This window comes from Salvelinus fontinalis, chromosome 32 (assembly GCF_029448725.1).
Source record: "Salvelinus fontinalis isolate EN_2023a chromosome 32, ASM2944872v1, whole genome shotgun sequence".
In the NCBI taxonomy this organism is placed as follows: Eukaryota; Metazoa; Chordata; class Actinopteri; order Salmoniformes; family Salmonidae; genus Salvelinus; species Salvelinus fontinalis.
The window spans coordinates 28,795,155-28,816,805 of NC_074696.1; the positions used below are offsets into that span (position 1 = coordinate 28,795,155).

The 21,651-nt window shown below is 42.3% G+C and overlaps 2 protein-coding genes across 4 annotated transcripts in view; one reads left to right on the forward strand and one right to left on the reverse strand.

The window, feature by feature from the left end:
* LOC129831032 (ubiquitin-conjugating enzyme E2 E2-like) overlaps positions 1 to 16,097 on the reverse strand; it is a 51,603-nt gene extending 35,506 nt beyond the window's left edge. Inside the window, exons 1-3 of one of the 2 annotated variants that reach the window (XM_055894023.1) lie at positions 15,806 to 16,097; positions 4,805 to 5,008; positions 1,757 to 1,807 (exon numbers count right to left, since the gene is read on the reverse strand). In XM_055894023.1, the coding sequence (XP_055749998.1) occupies positions 1,757 to 1,807; positions 4,805 to 5,001 (248 nt within the window). In that variant the 5' untranslated portion in view covers positions 5,002 to 5,008; positions 15,806 to 16,097. Of the gene's footprint in view, positions 1 to 1,756; positions 1,808 to 4,804; positions 5,009 to 6,497; positions 6,660 to 15,805 lie in introns of those variants that run through there. The other variant, XM_055894021.1, reaches the window with a different exon arrangement.
* LOC129831031 (splicing factor 3A subunit 3-like) lies at positions 7,224 to 20,876 on the forward strand. Of its 2 annotated transcripts, XM_055894019.1 has the most exons (15): positions 7,225 to 7,457; positions 7,817 to 7,864; positions 8,020 to 8,072; positions 8,174 to 8,279; positions 10,919 to 10,991; positions 11,078 to 11,169; positions 11,251 to 11,333; positions 12,886 to 13,024; positions 13,129 to 13,265; positions 18,139 to 18,246; positions 18,341 to 18,410; positions 18,611 to 18,775; positions 18,917 to 19,027; positions 19,233 to 19,323; positions 20,057 to 20,876. In XM_055894019.1, exons 1-15 carry the CDS (start codon positions 7,362 to 7,364, stop codon positions 20,188 to 20,190), a joined length of 1,506 nt encoding a protein of 501 aa, XP_055749994.1. In that variant the 5' UTR covers positions 7,225 to 7,361; the 3' UTR covers positions 20,191 to 20,876. The 2 variants fall into 2 exon arrangements, with proteins under 2 accessions (XP_055749995.1, XP_055749994.1); XM_055894020.1 differs by lacking the exon at positions 18,139 to 18,246 and having other exon boundaries at positions 7,224 to 7,457.
* Positions 20,877 to 21,651: the final 775 nt, after the last annotated feature.

Below are 21,651 nucleotides of genomic sequence, written 5' to 3' on the forward strand. Positions count from 1 at the left end.
GCTTGGGCTAGTTTCTGTAAGAATGAACAAACACCCCAAGGGGATTCAATACAGAAATCTACAATTCAAGTTTGTCAGAGCTCCCTCACATTGCATTGTATTTAAAGATACTTCAGCAGACTGTGGCCAATTATTCACTCATCTCTCTCACACACACACACACCTCTCTGAGGTGACCAAACTGCCGCTGCCTGACGCCGAAGTGAATCCACTCGTCATGAAACTGCTTCATAATGTACATTCTTCAAATAGCCGATTTTCATACAAATGTCATTTTCAATACAAATGTCTGAAATCTATTTTTCCCCATCTCCCTTTAGCTCTTTGTCAGTGAATATGATTGTATGCTTCATTGAGATTCTCTGTATAGCTGCGGCGGAAATGGTTTTAGAACTGCCGCGGGAGTGTTTTTAGTCGTGAAGTTGATTTTCTCTGAATCACCCACACCTTTTTCAGATCACACAAATTCATATTATCTCCCTTTCTCTCCTCAGCTAGTGTGTTTGTGCATTGAAAATTTGAAAGAGTGCCTTTCCCAGCCGCAAGAGTCGGCGCAAATGCGGTAGCGGCAAGCAGCATAACTAGAGTGCTCCCAGTAGTGAACTTACTGGCCAATCAGGTCAATCACTTATCTTTCTTCTTTTGCTGTGACTCACCATGCACACAGCTCTGATAGGTCTATTCATCTCACAGTCAGCCCAACAGACTGACAAACTGCATTGCAAATGCAGTCGGCACTGCAGTAATGTATACCTGTATACCATTCATCTGAGTGACTCAGTCAGCACAGCACAGGCCCTTCACAATCCCCCTTCCTTCTCCGCCATGCACAGCACAGACTGACAGAATGCCTCAGGTGTCACAGATACATAAAACAGGCGGAACAGACAATTAACACGCTTACGCACAAACACATGTGCACACACACACACAATATACAGTGCCTTCGGAAAGTATTTAGACCCCTTGACTTTTGACACACTTTGTTATGTAACAGCCTTATTCTAAAATTGATTAAATAAATAAAAATCCTCAGCAATCTACATACAATACCCCATAATGACAAAGCAAAAACAGTTTTTATACATTTTTGCAAATGTATTAAACATTTTAAACAGAAATACCTTATTTACATAAGTATTCAGACCCGTTGCTATGAGACTAGAAATTGAGCTCAGGTGCATCCTGGAGACAGGATCGTGTTGAGGGACAGATCTGGCGAAGGGTACCAAAATAATTCTGCAGCATTGAAGGTCGCCAACAACACAGTTGCCTCCATAATTCTTAATTGGAAGAAGTTTGGAACCACCAAGACTCTTCCTAGAGCTGGCCGCCCAGCCAAACTGAGCAATCGGGGTAGAATGGAACTTGGTCAGGGAGGTGACCAAGAACCCGATGGTCACTCTGACAGAGCTCCAGAGTTCCTCTGTGGAGATGGGAGAACATTCCAGAAGGACAACCATCTCCGCAGCATTCCACCAATCAGGCCTTTATGGTAGAGTGGCCAGACAGAAGCCGCTCCTCAGTAAAAAGCACATGACAGCCTGCTTGGAGTTTGCCAAAAGGAACATAAAGACTCTCATTGTGGGGTATTGTGTGTCGATTGATGAGGGAAAAAACTATTTAATCTATTTTAGAATAAGGCTGTAACCTAACAAAATGTGGAAAAAGTCAAGGGCTTTGAATATGTTCCGAAGGCACTGTACACACACTGAAGTACAGACAGTCATAAAACAGACAATGAACAAGCTCCTACCTGCAGTTAGGTGGCGGGTCCAAGGTTATCTCAGCCAGCTCCTTCTGAATCCTGGGGAATGAGGAGGAACACATGTTACACACACACTTTATATACATTACACACAAACATCACATACAGATTATATATACGTAATGCTAAACCCACACAGACACACACGACATACTAGCTAGCCGGTGTGTTATATAAATCCTGTCTACACACTGAATAACTTATTGATTTCCTAATGAGCTCCTAGCATTGTGATAGAATACAGGAATACATCCTGTCAAGCTATATCAATATAGGGACGCACTGTTGAATTCCTCATCTTGTTTCATGGGCCTGTGCAAATTGACATTGACTACAGACAGGCCTTGCTGTGTAAAAGAGTCATATTGGCTTTCTGGACAAATCAATTATGAAACTGATATTGAGATGAGGATTTTAATGACAGGGTGGAATAAATCTGACTGATTTAGTCTCTCTCTCTCTCCTCTCCTACTCTCCCCTCCCTCTTTCTATCCTTCCCTCTCTCTTACTTTCTCCCCCCTTCCTCTCTCCCTACATGTTGGAATCATTTCCACAGCTAACAGCTAAACTAAATAAAGGTTTAGTTTAGTGAGTAGACGGGATCAAGACAGGGATCACATTTCACTGCCATACCCAGCACTGCTCATTACATAACTATGCCAATGATTTGCTCTGAGGATTTTAACAGCCAGATGCTGTTTTTTTTTTTGGTTTTTTTCAGTCAATGAGTTCACCGTCAATTAAGGCTGCTATATTCCACTCACACTGAGACAACACTGACAACAAGCTAATCTCCAGGGTTTGGAACTGGTTCAGGGAACAAAACCAAAAACCAGAAAAGAATCAGAACTGGGAACGAAAGTGATCTATACTGTTCCGGAACATAACTGTTATTTTAAAAGCATGGGAACAGGTTTTAATACTGTTTTTTGACATTCCTGGAATTTTTTTCCCAGTGCCACAAAAAAACGCAACAAAGCGCCTATGCAAAGTACTCACTCTGTCCCTCAGAAACTTATTCCAGTGTCTGCCTGCCAGCTGAAAATCTTTAGCAGTGTGTGTGTATGTGTAAGCTACCTACCCCTCCGAAGCATAAGCTACTGTAGCCTACTGACATTACAAACGTGATTCAGAAATTAGGGAGAGAGATTTTTAATTGGTCCCACATTAAGCCAACTCTTTAAAGTTCAAAGACATTCAAAGTTCCCTCATAGAAGTCGCTCCTCCGTAGGTATAATTCTGTGGGCCTAATTCAGATAATGCATGTCATAACAAGATGCCCAATGCCTCAAGCCTCCTCCTCCAACCTCTCTCGCTTTCCCCCCACCTGCAAAATTTCAGTTGCACCTCGCGCCCTACACTTGTCTCTCCAATTCATGTAAACAACTAAATATAGCTTGCTGCTCTATCCGCACTGATCAATTTAATGTTGATTTCAGAGGTTTAAAAAGGAGCAGAAAGGAACGATATAAAACATAACGTTTTTGGTGTTCGAACTGGTTCAGATATTTATTTTCCTGGTCGGAACAGTGGAACAGAACAACAACAAAAAAGAATGGTTCTGTTCACTAAATGATTGGAAAATAATTTTGCTTCTAACGCCTGCTACTCTCATGAATAATCATAAACATTACGATTTTGAGATATAAGCCTAGTTCCGAATGTATAATGCGTCTCAGAGTAGGGGTGATGATGTAAATTAGGTGCTCCCTGTCCATAACAATTTGATTCATTATGATCTAAAAGGCTAAACTGATCCTAGTCTGAGACGCTTCATGTGGCCCCTGGCCCTAAATCATCTATTCACAATGCTCGCAACAACTGTTGTTACTATCTGTCATTGTAAATAAGAATTTGTTATTAACTGACTTGCCTAGTTAAATAAAGGTAAAAAAAAAAAGAAATATTTAAATATATATATATATAAATAATAAAAATAAATAAAATAAAACATGAACATATAAATATTGTTTAAAAATGCACAAAAAATAAAAAATAATACAAATAATAAATATACAAATATATAAGATACTTTAAAAAATATATATACATCTGCTAGATGAGCTATACAAACAGTCAGCTGCAGCCATGGGAGAGGACAACGACAAGCAGCCTTCCAATATCAGGAGACAGGGAAGCGTTACAACATCAGTAGAAAGGGCACCCCTCCGCTCACCACCACTACCACCACCACCACCACCGCCGCCACCACCACCACGGCTCAGAGCAGGAGAGAACCTCAGGTGGTCCTTTTGTTAATTTAACCTGTCATCCCTGTCGCTGTCGACTCATTCCCTCGTTCCGCTCCAAATGTCACGCCATGGAGGAATGTGCACACATACACACACACGGACACACACAGAGGAGTGCTGACAGGTAGGCACCACACCTCAAAGAGCGAGTGAGCGATGGCAGAACAAACGACAGCAGATCCCCTCATCTCCTCTGTGTGCTTGTATTGATAATAAACTCTCTGGTTCATGATGAGAGGAGACTAAGGGTAAATCATTGTGCCCTACTATTCACTATAGGCAGTGGGAAAAGACGTCTTTCTGCAAGGGGCTGTATAACTGTAATACAATCACCACGGTTATGGAGTAAGTCGTTCCCAGGCTTGAATGCACAGTACGCTCTGTAATTTCATCTACAGTATTTTCTCCTGAAGTGGCAAACTTTACCTGATGAGGCTGCAGGCTGTTAAGAGAGGATGGAGGAATAAATGAGGGAATGAACGAGGGAATCCAGGGGGAAATGGACTAATTACAGAACATGCAGGCCTCCCTTGTTCATGTTCACGCATCCATGGGCTCTCTCTCTGTGACACAAACACTTTGTTTTTCTCTAATGTCCCACAGACCATTGAATTTCATAATAACCCATTGATGGTTATAATAAATCCACTGCTTCAAGGTGCATCTGAGTCAATATCATCTCCGTATTATACTGTTTATGAAGTACTTTTGAACAAGACCATCAAGGACACTTCCTTACACAACCTACATGGACAGAATAGAATAGAGAGAATTGCAGCTATACCTCTTGGCGCTGGTGGAGAGCTTGGCAGCGGTCTTGCTGGATATCTTGGCCTCTTTCTTCTTGGGCGTTGTCTGATCTCGCTCCTGACCCTGCTCCTGACCCGGAAGGGCCACCTCTCTCTGCTCCGCGTCCCAGCTGCCTCCACTTGTGTTGGGACTGTCTTCTGGCCTCGAGCTGGGCTGCAACTCACTGGACATCCTGGCACTGGGACACACATGCATTCGGGGGCACACACACACACACAGATAAGTCGAAGGTTTGGGGTTTCCCTACACACCCTACAAAGCAGGCTTATCACCTGACTAAAGATATAGCAATCAAAGGTTTGAATCCTAATGGTTCGGTGGTTGTCTTTCAGTCAGTGGCTATTCTGTTAGAAGTACAGTATTAAAAACCAAACCACCAGGGACGGCCAGCCAGCCAGCCACAGCCAACAGAATTAAATACTGTTCCCCTCCTAGGTCTCAGGTCTTTTAAAGGTCATTATAGTAAGGCAGGCAGGTTCCATGTCCCCACAGACCAGCTCACACTACAGCCTCTATAATCAAAGCTCCTTCTACAAGGTCGCATTGAGGAAATGTAATTTCCCAACATACCGTATGAGCCCTCTAGGTGAAGCTGTGCATTTTAAACATTCACAGAATGAGAAGTAGTTGTTTGAGTAAATGGGGGTTGTGTGCAGTGTGTGTGTGTTTGTGTGTGTAGGGCTACTGTAAAGGAGCAGATGGTTGCTGAAATGAGCCTCACATTCCAGAAAGAGCATGATGACAGACAGCAGATCTTCAATCAATGCAAAGTGAAGCTATACCACACACACTTTGGTCATGAACACTCAGAATCCGTTGGGCAACAATCTGCACATCTAAGTATTTGGATGCATTAACACATTTTTCTCCTGATGCAGTGATTGGTGATTTCTACTGAGGCAACTGATGAGTGTTGTTGATAGGCTAAGCATACAATAACAATGCATGATCTTCTCGGAAACATGTTTCTGTTCTATTTGATTGATTCTACTCTATGAATCATATCTATTTGACAAGTTAAAGACTTATGATCAATTGGAATACTGTGAGATTTGGCTATCAAAGACATGGGCGCACATACATGTAACAATAACATAACACCATCAATGCAACCCCCCAAATGAGGATATCGTTCTTCTCCCAGGCCACTCTCCCAACACTTTCAGTGTTCTCCTTTTGAAAAGGACCGGTGATGATAAAAAACAGCTGAAAAGTAACAAATCCCGTGCTGCATTGGTCTCACAGTCATTCGTACAACAACAGATAAGGATGAGCACATTTTTATTTTCTTGTGTAAATAATCCCTGTTGTCACGCGGGGCTGTCACAGTACCTGAGCCAGTAGGTCTACTGCTGGGGGAGCAGCCCTCACATCGCGTGCACCCCACGCAATTGAGGAGGCCTAAAAATGAATACCCCAACAATAATAGGAGAACCCTCATGTTCCCTCATAGCCTAAAGATACGCTGACACACAAAACAAATCGTTCGCAGCAGCTTGAGTGAAATATTAACTGAGAAGCTTTTTAGTGCCCACATCAAGAAGAGTCATCTAGGCACCAAAGACCCCCCCCCCCCCATAAGAGGATATTGTTCTTATCCGGGGCTATCGGGTCTTTAAACATTACTTTCAATGTGCAGTTGTTTCAATGTTTCAGAAAGAGATTACCTTCCAAATAGTTGACGCACAGACGTTCGACGCAAACAATGTTCTATCAACACCTGAAGTAGGCTATATCCCGTGAGTTGCTCGACCGTTCTATTCGATCTTGGTCTCCGCTTTCGTTATCCGCTCTGGCTGTGAGAGAATGAGACAACCGGACCGCCTCTGAGCGCGCGCTCTCCTTTTTTTTTTTACACAGTGGGTACACGAGTGCGCGCCACCAAGTGTGTGTGTATTGCGCTGTTCTAATGGGGCAACAAGCATTGGCTGAAGAGGAATAACGGTCAAACCTAACAATATATCATGAATAGGTTACTGTCCTTTTGATATATTAGGGCATTTTTCCTTCTACTTTTTCTTTATTTGCAAAGTTCAAGAAAAGTACACATTACAATAATCTTCAAATCAGACAAGCTGCAGCACCCCCTGAAAAACCGGAATAAAAAAAATATTCTCGCAAAAGTAGTGCGCTGAGCTTTTATTAGTACTGTTTTAGCAACCCCCCTTGAAAACAAAAAAACAACAATAAAAAACAAAAAAAATATGCAGCACCCCAAACTCCTCCATGCGGCTATGCATACAAGCATATTGAACACCTGGAAATATTCGTTTTTCACAGTGAAAAAGTCCCAAATACATTACTCACAAAAAACAGGAGAAAGAAACGGACTCTCTTCCATACTCAAAAATTCACTGAGCGTGGCGGAACCAAATTTATGGGAACGATGTCTTCTCGAGCGGGGTATAAACTATGGAACTACTTCCTTTCTATCGCAACATGCGCCATTGAAAATCAACGTAGGCCAAGTTTTATGGCATTCATTGTTCAAGTCCGTCTTATTTCTGTAATTTGTGGTTAAGGAAATAACAATGGAGACGATTTTAGAACAACAACGTCGCTACCATGAGGAGAAGGAAAGGCTGTTGGATGCCAAAACAAAGGAAATGATGCATAAGAAAACCACGGTATGTGTTGCATCAATGATAATGCTATTTAATGCTAATGAAGACGTTAATTGATCCAAAGTCAAAGCAAATCAATGTTAGAGCATTAAACAAATTCATATAAGCTAACGTTATTGATGAGGATAGTAACTTATGTGTTTATTTGTGGTCGACTAACAATTGTATTAGTTACAATTTAGCTGGCAACAATTGTATTGTCAGCCAGCTAACGTTAGCCAAATAGCTAATGCAACTAACTTGCTATCTAACTAGTTCACGCTAGTAGTACTAACTAGTATATACAACCCAATGGGATGGAGTTTGTCCTGTTTCTGTCTCTGCCAGCTAACTAATATTTATGCATGTTTATTCTCAAACAGTTACGCGAACAAATAAACTCAGACCATCGAACAAGAGCAATGTTGGATGTGAGTATTCTATGTGATATTGAAACATCACAAGTTGCACCTGTATTTTCATATTAACTTGTCTTGTGGCTAACAGTTAGCCTACTTATTTACCTTGCCAAGGACATGCATGATGTGACACTTTTTTTAAATGACAAGCTTCGTCATCCTTTCAGAGATACATGGACGTGAGTTCAACTGTCAGGGAAGCATATGAAGACAAAGATGGGTAAGTGTGTGTGTGTGTAATGTTTCAAGCTCTCATGCATGATTAGCCTTTCTATGTAGAGTAAATCAGAGGTGTAATATTTTTGTGTTCTCTTTCTACAGTATGAGGAAGGATGAACTGAACGCCATCTCAGGACCAAATGAGTTTGCAGAGTTCTACAACAGACTTAAACAGATCAAGGAGTTCCACAGGAAGCATCCTAATGAGGTAATTTTGTCAGCTGCTTCCTTTCTGTCCTAGCTATAAACTGAAGAAATCATGCCAGAAGTATATCTTCTCTGTTGAGAAGGTTCTCAAAAACAATATGTAGTTATTGACACAGATCTGTTTTAAAGGGGCAATCTGCCATTGTTTTGGTAAAAAGCTGAGGGGATGGGGCAGGAGAAATGTGATCACTCTCAAATTCATAGAGAGAGTTAAAACTGACCATCCATGATATCAAGTATAGTTTGAAACATATTTTGAGTCTATTTGGGGCATAGCATGTACTTTTTGGTATACCAGCCACAGTAGCAGGTAGATTTAAAAATCTAACAGTCACTTAGATGTTTTACCAGACAATGTTTTCCCCGCTACAATTACACCAACAAAACAACAAAAATTGATAACCATACTTTGTAATGTTTTTAAAATAATAAATGTATTACTAGTAAGAAGTAATGTGGTACACACAAACAGAATCCAGGCACTTATCCTCTCCCGTCTTGACTACTGCAACTTGCTGTTGGCTGGGCTCGCCACTTGTGCCATCAAACGCATGCAACTTATCCAGAGTCCTGCAGCCCGCATGGTTTTCAACCTTCCCAAGTTCTCTGTCACCCCGCTCCTCCACACACTCTACTGGCTTCCGGTGAAGGTCGCATCCACTACAAAACCATGGTGCTAACCTACAGAACAGCAAGAGGAACTGCCCCTCCCGACCTTCAGGCTATACTCAAACCCTACACCTCAACCCAAGTAGTCCTTTCTTCCACCTCAGTTCTCTTGGCCCTCCTAACCCTACGGCAGGGCATCACCCACTTAGCCAAGTCCATGCTCTTTTCTGTCCTGGCACCCCAATGGTGGAACCAGCTTCCCCCTGAAGCTAGGACAGCAGAGTCCCTGCCCATCTTCTGAAAACATCTGAAACCCTACCTCTTCAAACAGTATCTTAAATAGTCCTCCTCAACAACTAAAAATTAAATGTGAACCAGCACTTTCACTTGATACCCCTCCCCCTTTCTAGCTCTGATTCTACTGATAACTACTTTTTTGAGGAAAAATGTACTTTCTCTGCCTGTGATATGTGGTTGTCCCACCTAGCTTCTCTGAAGATGAATGCACTAGCTTTAAGTCGCTCTGGATAAGAGCGTCTGATAAATGACTAAATTGTAAACAATATATATTGTTTAATACATTTTTTAATACAAGTGTTCAGGTTACAGTGGTAACGTGACTCGAGTCATGTTTGTGCCTGTGAGATTGGGTCTGAGTAGTAGACAGTGGTGTAAAGTACTAAAGTAAAAATAATTTTACTTCACTGCATTCCTAAAGAAAATAATGTACTTTCTACTCCATACATTTCCCTTGACACCCAAAGGTACTTGTTACATTTTAAAAGCAGGACAGAAAATGGTCCAATTCACACACTTATCCAGAGAACCTCCCTGGTTATCCCTAATTCCCCTGATCTGGCTGACTCACTAAACACAAATGCTTTGTTTGTAAATTATGTCTGGGTGTTGGGAGTGTGCCCCTGGCTACCCATACGTTTAAAATAGAGAAACTTGTGCCGTCTGGTTTGCTTAATATAAGGAAGTGTAAATTATTTGTACTTTTACTTTTGATACTTAACTATATTTAGAACCAAATACTTTTAGACTATTACTCAAGTAGTATTTTACTGGGTCACTTTTACTTGAGTCATTTTGTATTAAGGTATCTTTACTTTTACTCAAGTATGACAATTGGGTACTTTTCCCACCACTGGTAGTAGAAGCGTTGTCTTCTCTAGCAGTAGAAAAACCTACTTTGTGGACTAAACAATGTAAATGGCCAAGAAACACAAGGACAAAGTCTCACTTCAGTAGATGTTGGTATTAAGTAAATTAAACCAACTTTTATTCCTGTGCACAGCGCTTCTAAAAACAATTATTTCACTCAGCTCGTCACTTGAGCACAGCTCCCAGCCAGGCAGTGTTGCAGCGCGGGGGGGAATAGGCTATACAGGGTTATTTGACTGTTTTAATTAACCAGCTATGAAACATAATGGAATAAATATTTTAAACAGCTACTCGTGCATTTATTTTACTATAAATGTGATCTTACGTTGCTATTTTTAGTCACATGTGCAAGTGACATGCTTGCACTGTGGAGCCCTGACCACCCGCCAACGTGGCGGGTGAATTGGACATTTTACCCGCCAATGCCAAAACCTACCCACATTTGGCAGGTGTTAATTTTAGGCCCTGGAGGCTGTACTCTACAGTGTTTGTTTACAAACAATGGAGTAAAATAAGCTTATGTTTTGGCTTCTGGTGGGGTATGACAGTTTAACTAAGTGCATGAGGTATTTTTAAGTTATTCTTCAAGAATCAGTGGGGTTATGTAATTCATTTAAAAGTCAAATAGATACGCCATCGCAGATTGCCCCTTTTAAATTACTATTATAATTCTATATGTCTATTGATTCTGTATGTAATTCTACAGTTCCAGGTGCATGAAAGGAAAAAGGTCCTCGTGTTATTGCATGTTCCACAATGAATGTCTTAAACCAAATCTTGAACAAAAGTTTAGGTCAACCAACCTTCATCAGGGTTTATCATGTCTCCTGCTGTGACTAAATCTGTATGTTATTGTTGTTTCAGATATGTGTGCCCATGTCCATGGAGTTTGACGAGCTGGTCAAGGCTAGAGAGAACCCAACTGAAGAAACACAGAGTGAGCTTTCTACACTATGGTGGTGGTATCCATGTCGGACTCTCAGTTTAGGTATCAATGTAGTGATTTATGTGGTCTTTCCCTAGACATGGTGGAATTCAGTGATGAGGAGGCCTACGGACGCTACCTGGATCTCCATGACTGCTATCGGAAGTTTGTCAACCTGAAAGGGGCCGAGGTAAGGTGCCCACTCCATACCCACCATAATCTAAAGTCTATTGTAAAACTATACTAAAACCTTCTGGCCTTTCTGTTTCAGAAACTGGAGTACATCAGCTACCTGTCCTCGTTTGACCAGCTGTTTGATATCTCCAAAGACAGAAAGAACGCTGAATACAAAAAGTAAGCATAGCTAACTGTTTTTATCATGATGTTTTCTTTGCGATTGTACTGTAAATGTACTATACTAAACACAACATGCAACAATTTTACTGAGTTACATTTCATATAAGGGAATCAGTCAATTGAAATAAATTCATTAGGCCTTAATCTATGGATTTCACATGACTGGGAATACAGATATGCCTCTGTTGGTCACAGATATATATTTTTTAAAGTAGGGGTGTGGATCAGAAAACCACTCAGTATCTGGTATGACCACCATTTGCCTCATGCAGCGCAACACATCTCCTTCCCATAGAGTTGATCAGGGTGTTGATTGTGGAATGTTGTCCCACTCCTCTTCAATGGCTGTGCGAAGTTGCTGGATATTTGCGGGAACTGAACACGCTGTCGTACACGTCGATCCAGAGCATCCCAAACATGCTCAATAAGTGACATGTCTGGTGAACATGCAGGCCATGGAGGAACTGGAACATTTTCAGCTTACAGGAATTATGTACAGATCCTTGCGACATGGTGCATTATCATGCTGAAACATGAGGCGATGGTGGCACAACAATTGGCCTCTGGATCTTGCCATGGTATCTCTGTGTATTTAAATTGCCATTGATAAAATGGAATTGTGTTTGTTGTCTGTAGCTTATGCCTGCCCATACCATACCACCACCATGGGGCACTCTGTTCACAACGTTGACATCAGCAAAACGCTTGCCCACACAACGCAATACAAGCTGTCTGCCATCTGCCCAGTACAGTTGAAACCAGGATTTATCAATGAAGAACACTTCTCCAGCATGCCAGTGGCCATCGAAGGTGAGCATTTGCCAACTGAAGTCGGTTACGACGCTGAACTGCAGTCGTGAGGATGACGAGGACACCGATGAGCTTCCCTGACAGTTTGTGCTGAAATTCTTTGGGTGTACAAACTCGGTTTCATCAGCTGTTCAGGTGGTTCGTCTCAGACCATCCCGTAGGTGAAGATGCTGGATGTGGAGGTCCTGGGCTGGCATGGTTACACGTGGTTTGCGGTTGTGAGGCCGGTTGGGTGTACTTAAGTAAATGACAGTGGAGGCGGCTTATGGTCGAGAAATTAACATTTAATTGTCTGGCAACAGCTCTGGTGGCCATTCCTGCAGTCAGCATGCCAATTGCACGCTCCTTCAACTTGAGACATCTGTGACATTGTGTGACACAACTGCACGATTTTAGTGGCCTTTTATTGTCCCAGCAAAAGGCGCGCCTGTGTAATAATCACGCTCTTTAATCAGCTTCATGATATGTCACACTTATCAGGTGGATGGATTATCTTGGCAAAGGAAAAATGCTCACTAACAGGGATGTAATCAAATTTGTGCACAATTTGAGTGAAACACGCTTTTTGTGTGTCTGCAACATTTCTGGGATCTGTTATTTCAGCTCATGAAACATGGAACCAACACTTGACGTTGTATTCATATTTATGTTCAGTATAAATGTTATTCCTATATAATTGTACCTTTTTTGAATTTGTTTTTCCATCAGGTTGTGTGACACCTGTGTTATGTTATAACAGGTACTTAGAGATGCTACTGGAGTACCTTCAGGACTACACAGAGAGAGTCAAACCTCTGCTTGACCAGAATGATCTCTACGGCAAGATCCTGGGAGAGTTTGAGAAGAAATGGGAGATGGGGACCTTCCCTGGCTGGCCAGTGAGTGTCCAAGATGGGGAGGATGTCTACTATAGCAACAGTAGTGTGATAGTCTAGATGGGTGTTTTAATTATTATTATAATTTTTTTTAAATTCTCTTATAGAAAGAGACGAGCAGTGCTCTGACCCATGCAGGAGCCCACCTGGACCTTTCTGCTTTCTCCTCTTGGGAGGAGTTGGCTTCCCTGGGTCTGGACAGGTTAAAGTCTGCCCTTATGGCCCTGGGCCTGAAATGTGGAGGGTAAGCAATTAACATACTTTTCTGTGGCTGGGAGGTCGTCTATGGACATGCAATCAATCTGGAATATGGTAATAACATTATTGTAATTGCAATGTTATAAAATTAACTGGAAAAATGTAATATCAAATTCCATCTGTACACTAGGAGTATATATAGACGGTGTAATGATTAGGGCTGTTGTGGTGACCGTATTACCACCACCCTGCTGGTCACGAGTCATGAAGGCAGTCAAATTCCATGTTTTAATTGTACCTTTATTTAATTAGACACGTCAGTTAAAACTTCTTATGGTTGCATCCCGCTACCGGGATCGATATGACAACAGCCAGTGAAATTGCAGGGCGCCAAATTCAAACAACAGAAATCTCATAATTAAAATTCCTCAAACATACATGTGTCTTATACACTGCTCAAAAAAATAAAGGGAACACTTAAACAACACAATGTAACTCCAAGTCAATCACACTTCTGTGAAATCAAACTGTCCACTTAGGAAGCACCACTGATTGACAATAAATTTCACATGCTGTTGTGCAAATGGAATAGACAAAAGGTGGAAATTATAGGCAATTAGCAAGACACCCCCCAAAACAGGAGTGATTCTGCAGGTGGTGACCACAGACCACTTCTCAGTTCTTATGCTTCCTGGCTGATGTTTTGGTCACTTTTGAATGCTGGCGGTGCTCTCACTCTAGTGGTAGCATGAGACGGAGTCTACAACCCACACAAGTGGCTCAGGTAGTGCAGTTCATCCAGGACGGCACATCAATGCGAACTGTGGCAAAAAGGTTTGCTGTGTCTGTCAGCGTAGTGTCCAGAGCATGCAGGCGCTACCAGGAGACAGTCCAATACATCAGGAGACGTGGGGATGGCCGTAGGAGGGCAACAACCCAGCAGCAGGACCGCTACCTCCGCCTTTGTGCAAGGAGGTGCACTGCCAGAGCCCTGCAAAATGACCTCCAGCAGGCCACAAATGTGCATGTGTCAGCATATGGTCTCACAAGGGGTCTGAGGATCTCATCTCGGTACCTAATGGCAGTCAGGCTACCTCTGGCGAGCACATGGAGGGCTGTGCGGCCCCACAAAGAAATGCCACCCCACACCATGACTGACCCATCGTGCTGGAAGATGTTGCAGGCAGCAGAACGTTCTCCACGGCGTCTCCAGACTCTGTCACGTCTGTCACATGTGCTCAGTGTGAACCTGCTTTCATCTGTGAAGAGCACAGGGCGCCAGTGGCGAATTTGCCAATCTTGGTGTTCTCTGGCAAATGCCAAACGTCCTGCACGGTGTTGGGCTGTAAGCACAACCCCCACCTGTGGACGTCGGGCCCTCATACCACCCTCATGGAGTCTGTTTCTGACCTTTTGAGCAGACACATGCACATATGTGGCCTGCTGGAGGTCATTTTGCAGGGCTCTGGCAGTGCACCTCCTTGCACAAAGGCGGAGGTAGCGGTCCTGCTGCTGGGTTGTTGCCCTCCTACGGCCATCCCCACGTCTCCTGATGTATTGGACTGTCTCCTGGTAGCGCCTGCATGCTCTGGACACTACGCTGACAGACACAGCAAACCTTTTTGCCACAGTTCGCATTGATGTGCCGTCCTGGATGAACTGCACTACCTGAGCCACTTGTGTGGGTTGTAGACTCCGTCTCATGCTACCACTAGAGTGAGAGCACCGCCAGCATTCAAAAGTGACCAAAACATCAGCCAGGAAGCATAGGAACTGAGAAGTGGTCTGTGGTCACCACCTGCAGAATCACTCCTGTTTTGGGGGGTGTCTTGCTAATGGCCTATAATTTCCACCTTTTGTCTATTCCATTTGCACAACAGCATGTGAAATTTATTGTCAATCAGTGGTGCTTCCTAAGTGGACAGTTTGATTTCACAGAAGTGTGATCGACTTGGAGTTACATTGTGTTGTTTAAGTGTTCCCTTTATTTTTTTGAGCAGTGTATCATTTTAAAAGGTAATCTTGTTGTTAATCCCACCAAAGTGTCCGATTTCAAATATGCTTTTCAGCGAAAGCACTACAAACGATTGTTAGGTCACCACCAAACCACAATAAGCACAGCCATTTTTCCAGCGAAAGATAGCAGTCAGAAAAAGCAGAAATAGAGATAAAATTAATCACTAACCTTTGATTATCTTCATCATATGACACTCATAGGACTGCATGTTACACAATACATGCATGTTTTGTTTGATAAAGTTCATATTTATATAAAAAAATCTGAGTTTACATTGGCGCGTTACATTACATTACATTTAAGTCATTTAGCAGACCGTTACATTCACTAGTTCCAAAAACATCAAGTGATTTTGCATAGCCACATCGTTTCAACAGAAATACTACAAGTTTTACACATGGAATTATAGATATACCTCTCCTAATGCAACCGCTGTGTCAGATTTCAAAAAAACTTTATGGAAAAGCAAATCATGCAGTAATCTGAGACGGAGCTCAGAACAATAGCCAAATTAGGCGCCATGTTGGGGTCAACAGAAACCAGAAAATACATGATAAATGTTTCCTTACCTTTGAACTTCATCAGAATGCAGTCCTAGGAATCCCAGGTCCACAATAAATGCTTGATTTGTTCGATAATGGCCGTTATTTTTGTCCAATTAGCTACTTTGGTTAGCGCCTTTGGTAAACAATTCCAAAGTCACAAAGCGCCTCCACTATAACGTGACGATATGTCCAAAAGTTACGTAACAGTCAGTAAAAACATGTCAAATGATGTACTGAATCAATCTTTATAATGTTAACATACATCTTGAATAACGTTCCAACCGGAGAATTAGATTGACTTCAGAAGAGCGGTGGAACGGAGGTCCTCCTCATGTGAAAGCGCATGGTGAAAGCATGCTCAGCTCGTGGCAGTGATTACTAATTCCTGTCTCCTTCGGCCCCCCTTCACATTAGTCATCAGACAAAGTTCTGTTGACATCTAGTGGAAGCCGTAGGAAGTGAAAACTCATCCATATCTCGCTGTAATTACATTGAGCCTGGTTGAAAATCTGCCACCTCAGAAAAAATTCAAACAGGAAGTGGAACTTCTCAGGTTTTTGCCTGCCGTATGAGTTCTGTTATACTCACAGACATAATTCAAACAGTTTTAGAAACTTCAGAGTTTTCTATCCAAAACGAATAATATTATGCAAATATTAGCAACTATGACTGAGGAGCAGGCCGTTTACTATGGGCACCTCTGTGCACCTTTCATCCAAGCTACTCAATACTGCCCCTGCAGCCATAAGAAGTTAAGAACAAATTCTTATTTTCATTGACGGCCTAGGAACACTGGGTTAACTGTCTTGTTCAGGGGCAGAACGACAGATTTTTACCATGTCAGCTTGGGGATTCGATCTTGCAACCTTTCGGTTACTAGTCCAACGCTCTAATTAATAGTTTAACATTTTAAGCTAAATCGTTCTGATCTGTTATGTCAGCCACATTGTGTAAAAAAGTTTTTTGATGCTAGTGGTTGTATTAATTTGATCTATCACATCCCACAACTGTCCCAGACTGTTTGGAATATTTATTTCTCGCACAGAATAGGTCAACTTTTGTACTTTAGGGGATAGTAGATTGACATAAGCTAGTGCTTTTGCTGTTTGTTAGGGAAAGGGTGATACCTAGTCAGTTGTACAACTGAATGCCTTCAACTGAAATGTGTCTTCTGCATTTAACCCAACCCCTCTGAATCAGAGAGGTGCGCGGGGCTGCCTTAATCCACATCCACGTCTTCGACGCCCGGAGAACAGTGGGTTAACCTTCTTGCTCAGGGGCAGAAGGACAGATTTTTACCATGTCAGCTCAGGGATTAGATCCAGCAACCTTTCTGTTACTGGCACAACGCTTTAACCAATAAGCTGCCGTCAGGCCTACTCATCTTGTTGGCTCTGGAAAAGTAAATGTGGACATTTCTTCTAATATCTTCAATTTGCACCTCAGACATCGGGGACGCAATTCCGTCTTCACTTGTAGTCTGTGAGAAAGACCAGATCACGTAAGTGAGAGGTGCTTCGGAGCAGGCAGCACTAGGCATGTATTATTTTAGAGTGCATTATGGCCATGCAAAGGGAATGCTGGCGGGTTTTCGAAGCATTATCAAGTGCTTCTCAAATTGTGAATGAGACTGACCGTCTACAGCCTGCGCAAAAAAACAAAGCAGAGCTCATGCCTTTTCAAGTTACTTTTTTTTATTATGCAGCCTTACAATGTATTACAAATCAAAATATATAGCCCAGTGTTTGTAGAACAATTAAAGTTATATTAATAACTTTAAATTGAGCATATAGGAGTACCTATTTTTGTTAACCGCTCAACACAGAATAGCCGCATGTGCACACTCCCTCGGAAATAGTCTGGAGAAAATATCCTTTCTATTTTATTGAGCTGTGTTCAATTTTATTATTCATACTATACAATAATGCCACGGAATTCTAAGCAAATCTTGTCTGCTAAATGAACTGGTGTAGCCCACAGCCATAGCCAGATCAGGACCTAACATAAGGACAACTCGGAGTATGCTGCTATTTTCTTCTGAAATAAACTGCTTTTGCATGTTTCTTTAGACTGATTTAAAATAAATAATGGATTTATTGTGAAGGTGTAGGCTATATTACATGGATTTATTAGACTTTTAAAATGTAGATGTTCCAAAGGTCCGCATCAGTGGCTTGTAGGCTGTGTGTGGAAGCCAGGAGATGCTAAATGTGTTTGTCAATTACCGTGAGACAGTTATTTGATTGACAATCACTGGCTGATAAAATTGTGACCTCCACAGCCCTAGTAATGACAAATTAAATATCAGATTGGGTGTGTCAGATGAAAGGTGGCTAAATGTGTATGTGACCCCACAGAACCCTGGAGGAGAGAGCCCAGAGGCTGTTTAGCACCAAAGGCAAATCTCTGGAATCTCTGGATCCCTCCCTATTCGCCAAGAACCCTAAGTCCAAAGGACCCAAGAAGTATGTGATCGTCAGTTAAACACTTGCATGATTGTGTTTTTCTGCACCTGGTGGGATGATGTAGCCCTGTTATTGATCATTCTAATTTCTGCAGAGACACGGAGCGTAACAAAGAAATCGCCTTCCTGGAGTCTCAGATTTATGAGTATGTGGAAATCCTGGGGGTATGTAAAAGCTGGCAAGGATGACTCCTCTTATATATTTTCACAATCGTATTTAATCAATGTCGGTAGTTGTGAGGACGACATTTGAAATGTGCCTATATAAAATGGTTAGTTCCGGCCAATCTATAGGTGTGTGTTACTCCCGATAATCCACACAAACACCTGTTCACAGTTCCATCTGATTGTCTATGGCACTGTAGGAGCAGAGGCAGCTGACCCATGAGAACGTGCAGAGGAAGCAGGCCCGGACAGGAGAGGAGAGAGAGGATGAAGAAGAGGAGCAGCTCAGTGAGAGTGAGAGTGAAGATGAGGACAACGAGATCATCTACAACCCCAAGAACCTGCCTCTCGGCTGGGATGGAAAGGTATGGAAGGAGGTCCTGACATCAGACCTGTGTACTAGCTGTGAAAAAAGTTCTGCAATCAAATAAAAGCGGTATTATTTATTCAGACTTTATTGTACAGCGGTTGCATGCCACCATGATAATCTTGTTTATCTGTTCTAGCCCATTCCATACTGGCTGTATAAACTCCATGGGCTGAACATCAACTATAACTGTGAGATCTGTGGAAACTACACATACAGGGGACCCAAGGCCTTCCAGAGGCACTTTGCAGTATGTTCAAATTTCTCATAATTATTAGCTTGCGTCATTACAATGTCATACTGGGTTATTACATTGTTATATCAATGCCCTCCTTTCATGTTTTAATATGTGCATAATGAGTGAAACTGAAGAGGATTCGATTTTAGAAAGTGTACTAATTCTGTTCTCCGCTAATATTGTTGCTAGCTAATATGTTGTCTTGCCCACCCCCCAGGAGTGGCGTCACGCCCATGGCATGCGCTGCCTGGGAATCCCCAACACGGCTCACTTTGCCAACGTCACCCAGATCGAGGACGCTGTCTCTCGTAAGTAGTTCTGTTACAGCCCTGATAGAGGCTGAGGCAGATGATAAGTCAAAAGAAAGAGTATTGTTAATTGGGTTGAATAGAATCATGTTAGAGAAAAGTGTTACCAGACCAATAAATATTGGTCAGTGTAGTTGTGCAACCAGATTTCCCTCGCAAAAAAGTTTCTAACCGCAAGGGTCTTTACTGGTTAAATAATGAAAAATGGCTGGTCGCGGCCTCCCGAGTGGCGCAGCGGTCTGAGGCACTGCAGCGCAGTGCTTGAGGCATCACTAAAGACCCGGGTTCGATTCCCAGGCTGTCACAGCCGGCCGTGACGGGGAGGCGGTGCACAATTGGCTCATTGTCGTCTGGGTTTGGAAAAGGGTTTGGCCGGACCGGATTTCCTTGTCCAATTGCGCTCTTGTGACTTCTTCTGGCCATCCGGGCGCATGCAAGCGGACTTCGGTCGTCAGCTGTAAGGTGTTTCCTCTGACACATTGGTGCAGCTGGCTTCCAGGTTAAGTGAGCAGTGTGTCAAGGATGCTTGGCGGGGTCGTGTTTCGGAAGACGCGTGGCTCACGACCTTCACTTCTCCAGAGTCTGTACGGGAATTGCAGAGATGGGATAAAACTGTGACTAGCAATTGGATATCATGAAATTGGGGGGAAAGGTAAAAAATAACAAGACTGGTCTTTCAGTCCATGTGCTGGATCATGATGGATGATAATACTAATATGTATTTTTAACCCAGTGTGGTCAAAGCTGAAGTCCCAGAAGTCATCAGAGCGGTGGCAACCAGATACAGAGGAGGAGTACGAGGACTCCAGTGGAAACGTGGTCAACAAGAAGACCTACGAGGATCTGAAGAGACAGGGTTTGCTGTAGAGCGTTGAGACGCGCAACGTGATGACCACCGAAAAATGTCTTTATTTGACCTTTTAATTTCCACCTAATCTGTACCTTTAACTGTAAGTTGTAATGTTGTTTTTAGTAATTCCTCCCTTTGACGACCTTTTTGAAATGAAGCAGCCATTGATTTTAATAATACATTTGAGTACCATTTGTCACCATTGTTGTTAGTTCTAGTAGAAAGCAATTGTAATGTCTTATCAAGTTGCCTAGGGCAAGGGTATTCAACTCCTTACGAGGTCCAGAGCTTGCTGGTTTTCTATTCTACCTGATAATTAATTGCACCCACCTGGTGTCCCAGGTCTAAATCAGTTCCTGATTAGAGGGGAACAATGGAAAAAATGCAGTGGAACTGGTTTCGAAGTTCAGAGTTGAGTTTGAGGGCTTAGTAGGTCACCTGAACGACTGCCCATTCCCTTGTGATTAAACATTTTGGGGTAAATGTACCTCTGCTACATCCAATGGTGCTTTGACAGGAACCATGGTTTGTAAGAACCCTTGCCTTGTGAGAGGGGAGTCTACCTATATCTTTACACTTGCTCATTGATTCCTCTGTTTGCCTGGTATGGAAAATGAACATGTAATTTCTCATACATTTATTAAAATATTTAAGGCTTGCTCAGCAGTGTTTTTGGCATTAAACAAATAAGACTTCTACTATATTTGAGTGAGTTGTTAATTAGTCAATATTCTTGTAACATGCCTTGCAGTGACATGCAAATGGACTTACAGGATCAGTTTGCCAATGTAAGAGTGCAGTTGAGGGAAAAAAGATGCCTGAATATTACTAAAAGAACAGTTAATCTGATGAATTTGGTCGGTGTTTAACTGTAATATACACCATCCGACAGTCATAAATAGTGATACTGTACATAAACATGTATTAAGCAGAGATATGGGCAGTATTTCATTGTTTACCAATCTAGTTGGGCACTAATTTACATGACCACGTTATCAGTCTTCAGGCCGCACCCATTAAAAGGCTGCCTCTCGTTTAAAGAGAACTAGGAACTAAGCCTTTCCTTGGCTGATGGGTTGAGATGACAGTTCTGGCTCTTGGTGTCAGCTGTGTCCTGAGGGCATCATAAAACAACTACAACTACCCAATTTGTAAGTCGCTCTGGATAAGAGCGTCTGCTAAATGACTTAAATGTAAACTACAGTGTGTTCTACAAGTGCTCCTGGACCCTAGGGACAACACTAACGAGATGGGTTCATATCTCTCATTGAGGAATACTGAGCTCACCAAAATAATGCCCACACCATCACATGACTGAGAATCTGAAACCTTCATTAATTAACACACCTTTGCTAGCCTGAGTGCCAGACCTGTTTGTACTGTCTGTTTGTACTGGGACTCAGGGTACACTTTTGCGGACGAATTCTCCGCACGTTGTCATTTAGTGCTTTTGAATCTAACTTAGGAAAACTGTGGGA